We start from the raw sequence: 12,103 nt of genomic DNA, 5'->3' as shown, positions 1-12,103 counted from the left end.
CAGGGCTAGCCTGGAAGAAGAGACTCCTCCCTCCATAACTACCATCCTCCGGCCTGCGAGGGAGTTGACCAGGCAAACCCAGCTCCATCAGGGCTAGCCTGGAAGAAGAGACTCCTCCCTCCATAACTACCATCCTCCAGCCTGCGAGGGAGTTGACCAGGCAGACCCAGCTCCATCAGGGCTAGCCTGGAAGAAGAGTCCTTCCTCCATAACTGTCATCTTCTGGCCTGCAAGGGAGTTGACCAGGCAGGCCCAGCTCCATCAGGGCTAGCCTGGAAGAGACTCCTCCCTCCATAACTGTCATCTTCCGGCCTATGAGGGAGTTGACCAGGCAGGCCCAGCTCCATCTGGGCTAGCCTGAAGAAGAGCCCTCCCTCTAGTCCATCTGCCTTGGTCCAGGCCTGAGGGAGAGAAGAATGCTGGACCTGATCCCCTCCCCCCCACCATTCCCTTCTCCTTTTGTGTCGTGTCTTTTTAGATTATAAACCTGAGGGCAGGGAACCGTCTATTGTCCCCTCTGTTGTAAGCTGCCCGGATTCCCAGTGACTGGGCAGCTTACAAATAAATCCTATTATTATTATTATTATTATTATTATTATTATTATTATTACTGTTTTTGAAAAGTCATTTCTTAATGACAATATGTTTTACAAATGCTGTTATCGGCTTGTAACAGGGACAACACATTCATGCAGTGCTCCCCATTCCTGAAAAAATAGGGTTTCATTGGTGGTTTTTTTTTTAAAAAATGGCATGGAAGGCAATTCTGTCATGTCTTGAGGCCCTTCTAGGCCACCGCCAAGGCTAAGTGTTTTTGCTTTGTTTGTTTTTTTAACAGGAAAACAACCAGTCCAGTTCACTTCCTGTTTTTAAAAACAATTTAGGAGGCCAAAAATTGCCATTTCCCACATCAATTGTGCAACATGAGGGCATATAGGCCAAATCCCAAAATGTGTTTTTTTTTGGGGGGGGGGGGGAATTGGAGGTGCTGGGGAATCAAAAGTAGCTTTGTTGGCTGCATGTGGCTCTTACTTCCCCACCTATGGTTAGCCCTATGAAACCAAAACATTTAGGAGCATATCTTTCCCCTGCTAGCACATTCATTTGTCTTTATGGAACTCCTTGTCCCTACAGCTACCAGTCAAGTAGCTAAATAAAAGGCTATAACAATAGACAGATCAGACGTCATCTCAATTTAACTACCTTACATTTGGGGAAAGCTCAGTAATGTAAACTTCAGAGGAACCCCCTTTCCTTAATATATTTAACATTAGTGATATTGATCTATCACATCTGAATGAATCATGATCAATCCTAAATCAAGACCAAGATTTTTAATCCTCTCAATCTTGAAAGATAAAGCTTTCTTGTCTGCATCTGTGACACTGTCATGGTCAGATAGTTATTTGGTTAATCTTGGATTAGCTGTATGAATCTCCAGAGGTGTGGATGACTGGTTAAAATTGTCTGCTCCAGGCACCTAACCCATTTATTTGTATGTGCCTGGGGATGTTCCTGCCTCATTAATGGGGAGTACTATAGGATCATACTCTGTTCTGCAGAATATGGAAATAGCTTGGATGGTAGCCCTAAGTAGACTCTCTACACTGATAGACCCAGGTCATCTCCTCAGTTTCATAAGGAACTGACCTTGCTGAAAGCGGAGGGACAATAGCTAGTGCCCCATAGTGAAAAATTCTAGACAAATCAGGCTGAGCACAGATTAGATTCCAACTATTGCTGCAGTGAGGTCAACAATGGAAGCTTGCTTCTCTGTCACCATCACACCAGTATGGAATACAATAGTAGTGTCTTTCTGCAACATACAGGGTCATGGGGGCAGCAGGAGCAATCTGTAGCTATGAGCAATTTGCTTTATTCTACAATAAAATTGTTTGCTCTTCCTTGACTCGGAATCCAGTATTGGGGCAGGTCAGACCGATATAGTTTGGCAACTGCTTCTCAGTTTGTACTCGGTTAATCACAGGTTCTACATCCTGGGGATGCAGACAGGATAGCTGGAGGAGGACTGTTTATTTGTCCTTTACCCATGTATTAAATTGACTAAGGTGGGATTGATGCCATTACTAAGGGATATGATGCCTTGGTAGAGGCTCCAAGGCAGAGTGGATAAAACTCAATTTTTTAAAAAAAATCAGATTTTTAAAACTTTAATTTGTATTTTTTAAATTTAACTTTTAAATTAAGTATTTTTGAGGATTAAGCTATTTAAAGGTTGTTTTCTGTTTAAGATGCATTATGGTTCAAAGTTTATTCATCATGAAATTGGGATTAGTTTTTAATTAAGTAGCATGAGAATATCCAGTATATTCATGCAGTTTAAATATTTTGGTAAATGAATTCTATTAATCCAGAGGTTTATGTAAGATTATTGGGCCACTTTTCTATTTAGAGGATATAACAACAAATGCTTGGTTTTACAGTTCTCAACACTGTGGATTTGTGTCTGTAGAGATCACAATCCCATTGTTCTTTTGCAAATCTATGTACACAGAATCAATCCCTTACCCTTAAGCACTGAGTTTAAAAACATTCAATAAACAGATTGTTGGGAGACTGGAAGTGGAATAGATCTGCAGAAGAAGCTGAGTATGAGGACGAAGGGGGCGGCAGTAAAAATGGAAGTGTAACCTTTTGAACAGAATACTCAACATGTCTTTGAATTATTGTTTTAGTTAATTTAAACTGCTGTTCTTAAGATAAATATTATTTTTCTCCTTCCAATAAAGTACAGCAGAAGAGTTGTCCAAATATAAATTATTAACCTATTAAACTGGAGATAGTCCACTTCACAATAATTTCATAATTATCTGTCTATTATGTTTCTATCAGTATAACTAAATCGGTATTTTTTATATAACTATGAAACTAATCTGAAAAGTTATTATTCTAAAAATGAAACTCTAACTTGTGTAAATATGTATTAGGCTTCTTACAGCATGGAAAAATACCCTTTTCTCTTGTGGGGGAGAGAAATCACATTATTAAACCGAATCTTTCCGAGTAGCGATTTTAATTAAATCCACTCTGATATATATATATATATATGAGATCAAGAAAGTCTAGCGTGGCACTGCAGCATCAGACACATCTAAATGATTTCTGGATTCATTTCAAACAGGGTTTGGGATTGGAACAGTATGTGGGAGTAATTCTGCTTTGGTTTCCTTGTTGGATGGATCATGCAAGGGACTAGATGGATGAGTTGGTGATACCAGTTCTCTACTATTGCAACACAGACTCCAGTGGATAGAGAAAACTCTCTGAAGTCAAAACAAACTTGCTGAAGTCAAGTAACATTGTACAGTGGCCCCTCCCCTTACGTGCGCAATCCATTCCAGACCACCACCCCCCGCATAAGCGGAAATCCATGTATGCTTGCACCCCATTGGAAACAATGGGGTGCGTGTGGGTGGCGGCACACACACCATTGCTTTTATCATTACGTGGCTTCTGCGTAAGCTGGAAGCCACATATAGTGTGCCCGTGTAAGGAGCGGGCATACTGTACCCTGTAAATGTTCCATGATCAACTTAGGAAGACAAAACAGTTTCTATGGTTTTTGGGCTTTGTGGCCATGTTGCAGAAGAGTTTCTTCCTGACGTTTTGCCAGCATCTGTGGCTGGCATCTTCAGAGAATGCTTTTGACTTCACAAAAGTTTCTGTTTTATCTTTGGAAGAAATATTGCAAATGCTTTTATAAATGTGCTAAGATAAGAAACAATGGATGGCAATGTGGCATGCAGCATCACGCTGCCTTGGGGGTGGAGCCAGGGCATGCATCTTGTAGATGCTATGACCTGACTCCACCCCCAACCTGGCCCAAACTGCCGGTCTGCACAGGGCCTAAGACAGCAAAACGTCTTAGGGGAAATCCATTTCTAAAAGCCTGTAGTAGGAGGGAGGAAGCTACCTCCCCCCTTCTCGCTTTTGACAGTGGCTTATTTTTGTTCATCTCCCTGAGTGGCTTCAAATAAAGGGAGAGTATCTATGGGAGTTTCAGGCCTGTACATGGGTTTGCTAGGGAAGCAAAATGACACTGAATCCAATAGATCCAAGAGCATCCCTGGAGCATCCCACTTTGAGATCTGTTGCAGTGGAGAACACTAGTGGCAACCACTATATGCCTACAAAGCATTCTGCTTGACTGCTGTCAACTTCCAGGTGGATAAGTCACCCCATCAGCATAGCACTTGATCAACAGAAAGACCCAATCCATCCTTATCCCCTCTGCTATCCTTCAGAAGTGGCTAGGGTTTTTCATCTAGCAATAAAAAATATTCTGTCATGCAATGATCTCTGTTGCCAAATAGGTTATAAAGCTCCCAACTTGTGGGTCGTGACCCCTTTGGGGGTCAAATTACCCTTTCACGGGTCGACCACTTTGGGCTCACTCCTCCTCCTCCAGGGATGCCAAGCCTCCTCTGGCTTGCCGCCACTGCTTTGATCGTGCGGGGCCTTAGCCCAGCATGGCAGACTCACGGCTGAAAGTCCTGCCCCAGCCTCCCAACAAATCAGGGAGGCTGCTGGCCGGAAAAAAAGGATGGGGCTTCCAGCTGCAAAGACCGCTGGGACTTGTAGGCAGCCAGAAGTCTCACCCCTTCTTGGGCTCCCAACCAATCAGGAAAACCGCTGGCTGGAAGAAGGGGCAGGGCTTCCAATCACAAGGTGGTTACAGCATTAGAAAGGTTAGGAACCACTGATTTAGAGTGTCCTAGGAATTTCTATCAATGCAGAAAGGTACAGCCATACTTCACTCCCAAGGGCTTGAGGACACCATGCAAATGTTGAAGGGTTCTTTCCTCCTTAATTTCATCCTGGTGGACAAATGAAAGGATTAATTTAAATGTAGATTCTCTCTAGGGTATATTGCTAATAAGGTACAATTTTAAGCCTTTGGTGTGTCATAGGAGTATCTATCAATGTAAAAAAAAAATGGAACCATATTTGACTCCCAGGAGTATTTCAGAATGCTCATTCAACTGTGGGCTGAACAGAGCATGGAAGATGCTCCATGACTTCCACTGTGATGCGCTTACTGTTCTATGGCAGTTAAGGCACTTAAATGGAGAAGGGCATTTGTTGATCAGCAAATTTCTTTGGTCAGCCTTGGCATTCAAGGGAGTGGGCCAACTGGTGGAAAGGAGGAGGAAAGGCTGGCGGGAGAGAATGGATTCATGTCAACTTTATTTTTATTTTTTAATAACTTCAAAGGAAAGCACCAGAAGGTAAGTGATGTACAAGAATGAAACGTCTGAATGAAGAACATTGAAGAATAACAGACAATGTCTCAACAGAAGGTGACTTCAAGCAAAGTGTCACAAGGTAAGTGTTGTGTAGAACATTTAAGAATGATTTCAGCAAAAGTGATCTTCAAAGAAACCATCATCTGAAGCTCCAGAATACAAGAAAGCTGGGAATATCTGAGTGCAGCATCCCATCACTCACTACAAGGTGAAGCAAAAGTTTTGGTTCTAAAAATTCTGGAAGCCATTTGCAACCTCACTCTTTCTTTTCAGGCACTATAAACATGCATAATAAATTGTTTTCTTTCCAGCATATCAGGCTCCTGCAAATGAATGAGGTGAGGTCATTGTGAAATCCCATGAATTCATGAAAACATCTCGACAGAAGTCAATTAAAAAAAACTATCACAAGGTAAGTGATGTACAAGAATGAAAGCTGTGAATTCATAACATTTAAGAATGATGGACAATGTCACAATAGAAGTTGACTTTAAGGAAACTGTCACAAGGTGAGTGATTTCCAGAAATGAACCCTGTGGATGCAGAACATTTAAAAATGAATGAAAACATCTCAGAGGAAAGCCACAAACCCTGGAGGAATATGGCAACAGCTTGTTTTCATGGATGAAATGCATCAGCAAGATGTCTAGAAGAGAGGAGCATCCAAGGTTCAAAGCCATTATAGTCCCTGAGGTATTCTTACACTTCTTTCATGACTGTTTGTCCTTCCCTTTCCCTTGTAGTCACTTTTGTTGAAAGACAAAGGTGAACTCCATCATCTCTCTGTTTTTGCTTTGCAGCATCCATTCAGATCTTCAGAAGAATGTAAAGTATAGGATGAAGACATTTCCCTGGTGATCTCTCCCACCACAACTCCTTTCCTTTCAATTCACTTCTTCCAAACCAGCTACGGAGCCTGGTTTGCTTGGTAGTTGGCATAACTAAGAGAGGATTCCAATCAAGTGAAGCTTCATGAAACCCTCCCCATGGCTGGTAGATATGAATGGCTGAAGCTATGCACCTATTAGAGCCACCAGTTTAGTTGGTTTCATTACCGGGGGGGGGGGGGGGGGGGAACCTTGCTTCAAGAAATGTGAATATTCCTTAATCCCAAAGGCTGTCCAGGTAGATGTAGTCCTCCAGGTGAGTATTCTCCACTTTACTTATAGTTGCAGCCACCTTTCTTCAGTTTTTCTGCAAACCAACACCTGTGCATTCATACTCTTTTACCTCCACCTTGCAGATTGGGTGACAACAGAAGGACTGAAGCTTAGTATTCAAGAAAGCTGGGAATATCAGAATGCAGCATAATGTCACTCACTACAAGGTGAAGCAAATGTTTTGGTTCTAAAATTTCTGGAAGCCATTTGCAACCGCATCCTTCTCTTTTTGGGCACTGTACACACTGCATAATAAATTGTTTTAATTGTGGAATTTCAGGCTCCTGTGGGTGACTGAAGAGAGGTCATTGAGAAAGACCATTTCAACAGAAGTCAACTTCAATGAAAACTATACCAAAGTACAGTAAGTGATGACCAGAAATGAATCATGTGGATGCAAGACATTTAAGAATGACAGACAACATCTGAACAGAAGTTAACTTCAAGGAAACTATCACAAAGTAAGTGTTGTCTACAAATGAACCTGTGGGTGCAGAACATTTAAGAATGAACGTAGACATCTCAGCAGAAGTGATCTTCAAAGAAACTATCAAAAGGACTGAAGCTCCAGAATAAAAGAAAACTACGAATATCTGAGGTGAAGCAAAAGCTTTGGTTCTAAAAAATTTGGAAGCCATTTGCAACCTCATCCTTTTCTTTGCAGGCTCTTTAAACATATCATAATAAATTGTTTTCTTTCCAGCATAGCAGACTCCTGCAAGTGAATGAATTCATGTAAACATCTGGACAGAAGTCAATTTCAGAAGAAATATTACAAGGTAAGTGATGTGCAGCAATGAACCCTGTGAATCCAGAACATTTGAGAATGACAGACAACATCTTAACAGAATCACAGAATCAGAGAGTTGGAAGAGACCACAAGGGCCATCCAGTCCTTCATGGATGAAATACTCTCCTAGCCCCTCCATCCTCAACCATTCTGCATAGTTCTTTGAGGCTCTGAGCTGTAGCCTCCTTAACTGACTCTATCCATCTGGTATGTGGGCCACCTCTTTTTCTGCTATCCTCTATCATTCCAAGCATTATTGTCTTCTCTAGGGAGTCGTGCCTTTTCATAATGTGACCAATATACGACAGCCTTAGTTTGCTCATCCTGGGCTTTAGGGAGGGTTCAGACTTGGTATGTCCCCATATCCACGTCTTCCTGACCATCCATGATATACTCAGCACTTCTCCCCAGAACAACATCTCAAAATGATATTCCAGCAAGAATTTGCTGATCCATTTTTAAAAAATCCTGCTTCCTAAAATATCGTTAGATACAATAGCAGCATTGTTTATTAAATTTAAATAAAATTCAAAAGAAACATCACGCTGTCCAGACAGGATGGCTTTTTTGTGATGACGATGATGGACTCTGGAAGATGCCTGGAAGAAGACAAACCCTCCCTTCAGCCACCATCTTGAAGGGAGAGAGAGGGGCAGGCGAGCTCCAACTGCCTTGCCTGGAAGAAGACAAGCCCTCCCTTCAGCCACCATCTTGAAGGGGAGAGAGGTAGGCTAGCTCCACCAGGCCTGCCTGGAAGAAGCAGAGTCCTCCCTCCGGTCCATCTGCCTTGGTCCAGGCCTCAGAGGGAGAGAAGAATGCTGGACCTGATCGCCTCCCCCCCTCACCATTCCCTTCTCCTTTTGTGTCGTGTCTTTTAGATTGTAAGCCTGCGGGCAGGGAACTGTCTGGTTAAAAAACAATAAATGTAAGGCGCCCTGAGAGCCATTAGCGATGAAGGGCGGGATATAAATACCTAAATAAATAAAAAAAATGTCTTCTACATGGAGAGATGGAAGGAGGGAGCTTCACCATTTGCTTGCATAAGGAAGGCTCTTGCCGACATGCCCAGGGTAGCACTGGTCGCCACTTTTGGGGTCGGGAAGGAATTTTCCTCCAGGGCAGATTGGCCTGAGACCATGGAGGTTTTTCGCCTTCCTCTGGGCATCCTGCACGGGCCACTTGTTAGGCTGTTCAGGACATTCATAGGAATCAAATTAAACTTATATATTTAAAACTTGCCAAACCAAACTTGGTAAATAGATATAACAACCATAATGCAAAATAAAAATCAGAACCTTGGAAATAGTTCTGCTTCTTTCTCTTTTGTTTCTTCATTTTTGTGTTTACAAATACAGTTGGTTGTGCTTCTCTTGGAGTATCATTTGCCCTCCATTTAGGTGAAATTTTATGTCACTTCAAAAATCGCACGGCTTTCCATGTTTTTTTTTTTTTTTGTTGTTGTTTGTTTTTTAAATTCGGAGGCAGCCCTTCCTAGATAAAAACCTGCAGATGAACATAGCTGGTGTTTAATCCCTTTACCTGGAGACTTTCACACTACACAGTTACAACACTATGGCCCTATACAGACAGGCCAAAATAAAGCTGCTTTGCGTCACTTTGGAGGTATGTTGTTTAAATGATACATGCATCCTAAGAGTCCAGAAGCCACGCCAAAGCCATGCTCCAGTCCTAAGGACCAGAACGTGGTTTTGGCACAGCTTCTGGAGTCTTAGGACACGTGCATCATTTAAACAACATACCTCCAAAGTCACCCAAAGCAGCTTTATTTTGGCCTATCTGTATGGGCCCTATGATTTCATGGCAATTGTGTGGCTCCATCCAATGGACTATTATTCTTGCCTGCTGAACATTGCTCCTGTGGATGAATCCAATGGTGGAAAATATTTCAGCACCCTCATGGCCCCAGGTTAACAATATTTAGAAAGAGGGCTGGGCAAATGGGTGTCCTTGTTGTGGGGAGGGAAGACATTCTAGATCCCTGGAGCTGGAAACTGAAATACCCATGATGTGACTCTCCAGGCTGCAGCTCTTCCAATTGCTTCCATAGCAGAACAGGTATTTCAGCCATGACAGTGAAAGAAGATGGTTTCATATGAGTTTATCACACGGGACGAATCCCATGCAGAAACTAAATTTAAACTGGAAACAACCCACATTTGCAGGTTGTTTTTCAGACAACATTCAGAGTTAACCTGAACAGAAAGTTGCAAAAAACCCGCATTTGCAGGATGTTTTTCAGATGAAAGAGAAATGATGCGAAAATAACCTGAAGGCAAAGTCGTCAAAACCAGCTCCTTTTTATTTTTGTTAAATTCCAAAAGTACAAAGGAGCTTTCTGTTTGGATTATTTTTGTGATATTTCTCTTTCATGCCACACATCTGACAAACAAAATCCCGTTTCTGCATGGGATTAGACCAATTTGCTCTCCGTGTGATAAACTGCATAGTTGTTTATTAACAAATATCCTTAATATGCCCTTGGGTGGTAGTGGTACCTTGACCACCTTCTCAGAAACCTCCTGGGAATCCAGCCATGGATGTGGTCTCACCTTGGTGCCCACTGCTTTGCCAGAGATCCCATAGAACCTCCCAGAAGCAATTTTGGTAATGGCTGAAGGAAAAAAGATGATACACAGTGGCGAACAATAAAGCCCACCCTCAGTGCTTGCCTGCCTGCCCACCTGCCCTTCCTCTAGATTCTTGCTTGCATAAAGGTTCCATTTTCATTTGTAGGATGCTAAACAGTATGACTCTCCATCTTAACTGCTACCACCCTGACCTCGGAAGGAGAGAAAAAGGGCACAACTCCACCATGATTAGCCCCAAAAGCAAAAGAAAGGCCCTCCCTCTATCTTAACTGCAACCACTCTGGCCTTGGAGGGAGATGGACTTGATCCCCTTCCCCACTGCCCTTCTCCTTTTGTGTCATGACTTTTTCTATTGTAAGCCTGAGAGCAATGAACTGTCAAATTATGGAGCTTTCTTTGTTCAGAGGAAGTTGGATATTCCCTTCCCCTGAGGCTGAGAGAGTGTGACTTGCTCAAATTCACCCAGTGAGTTTCAAGGCTGAGCAAGTACTTGAACCCTGGTCCCCAGAGTCACAGTCCAATCCCAAACCACTGTGGCAGACTGGCTCCTTTCTCTGAAATACAGAGAGCCATTGTAGCGTAGTAGTTTGAGTGCTGGACTGTGAGTCTAGGGTTCGATTCCCAACTCGGCCAGGCAACCCTTGGGGACCTTGGGGAAGTCACATTCTCTCAACTTCAAAGGAAGACAGTGGCAAACCTCCACTTGCCAAATCTTGCCAAGAAAACCCCGATAGGTTCACCTTAGGGTTGCCATAAGACAGAAATGACTTGAACGTACACAACAACAAGTGGCGACCCCAAGTCGCCATAAGTTTGAAAGAACTTGAAAGCACACAACAACATCGTCATTTGGATAATATCCTATTAACTTATTATTTAACCTATTACACTGAGCCCTTGGTATCCACTGGGGCTTGGTTCCAGATCCCCTGTAGACGCCAAAATCCATGGATGCTCAAGCCCTATTACATTCAATGGCACAGTAAAATGGTGTCCTTTATATAAAATGACAAAATCTAGGTTTGCCTATTGGACTTTATATATCTTTTAAATATTTTCAAGCCAGGGATGGTCGAATCCTTGGATAAAAAAAAATGTGTGTATTACCCTATTAACCTCTGTGTGTGTGTTTGCGGATGTGCGTTCCAGTTGCCTCTCAGTTTACAAAGACCCCATGAATTTCACAGGGTTTTCTTAGGCAAGGAATACTCAGAGGTGGTTTTATCAGCCTCCTGCTCTGAAATACAGCTTACAGCTCCTGATCTTTGTTGCTGGTCTCCCATCCAAGTACTAACCAGGGCTGACCCTGCTCAGCTTCCAATATCAGATCAGATGCCTTTAGGGCATTTTCCATTCTTTAGGGGTCCTAGATGTTTAAGCTACATCTGGAATAGTAGTCTAAATAGAAGTAGTTTAAAATGAAGTAGTTTAAAGCACAGCAGTTTAAGCAGTAGTTATAAAAGTAGTTTAAAGCAGAGTAGCTCGAAGGGCAGTTTAAGGACAAGTAGTTTAAAGCGTGCAAGAGAAGACGCCTTCTTGATAAAGCTCCCTTCGCGTTCTCGGGTTACCTTGAGAGAATTGTTCCTCGTGGGGACCCATACACTACTCCCTCCCTGTCTTCCCCTCCCCCGCCCTCAATATGGAGTCAAACGCTGAAGGTCAAGCCCCGACGGAGAGGGGCTGGCAGTTACCTGAGGGGCGTAGGCCGCGGAGGCGCCGGCCCCGACCAGCCTCTGCGTGAAGCCGCTGAACCTGTAATACATGGCGGCGCCCGGGCTCGGCTGCCTCGCTCCTCCGCGCACGCAGCCCCGCTGAACCCCCAGCCTGGCAGCCGGTGGCGACTCGGAAAGGAAAAGGACCCCTCCTGCGACTGGCTTCTTCTTGGCCCTCCCTGTGGAGAGAGGTGTCTACATAAGTGCCTGAGAGACTGAAACTCCAAAATGAAACCAAGAAGACTCCCTGGACATTAATGATTTTTAATTTTTAAAAGTCAGGGTTTAAATTTGCATATCGTGTGGAAATTTTCTCTATGGAATCCTTTGTGGGGGTAAAAGAAAGCTATTGAGAAACAGGCAATATTGTGGACAGACCCAGAGGGAACCTAATGCGCCGGCATCTTTCCTAAAAGCAGAGATAGGAAAATGAAGAATCGCGATACGCTCGGGATAAAAAGAGTATCTGAAGTTAATGTCTGTCACTGTGCTTGCACTTCTTCATTAAATCTATGTCAGTGCTGTCCATTGATTCTTTGGGGGGGGGGGCGGGGAGAAAGGTCCA

The 12,103-nt window shown here is 43.1% G+C and overlaps 1 protein-coding gene across 1 annotated transcript in view; it reads right to left on the bottom strand.

Moving 5' to 3' along the window:
* Positions 1-11,691, bottom strand: part of LOC121919121 (cytochrome c oxidase subunit 7A-related protein, mitochondrial) — a 16,259-nt gene extending 4,568 nt beyond the window's left edge. The window contains exon 1 of the mRNA XM_042445378.1: positions 11,518-11,691. Coding sequence (XP_042301312.1) covers positions 11,518-11,589 — 72 coding nt within the window. The 5' untranslated portion in view covers positions 11,590-11,691. The remainder of the gene's footprint in view (positions 1-11,517) is intronic.
* Positions 11,692-12,103: the final 412 nt, after the last annotated feature.

Source organism: Sceloporus undulatus, chromosome 1, assembly GCF_019175285.1.
Source record: "Sceloporus undulatus isolate JIND9_A2432 ecotype Alabama chromosome 1, SceUnd_v1.1, whole genome shotgun sequence".
Lineage (NCBI taxonomy): Eukaryota > Metazoa > Chordata > Lepidosauria > Squamata > Phrynosomatidae > Sceloporus > Sceloporus undulatus.
Note: the sequence above shows the minus strand (reverse complement) of the source record. Positions and strands in the feature narration are given on the sequence as shown.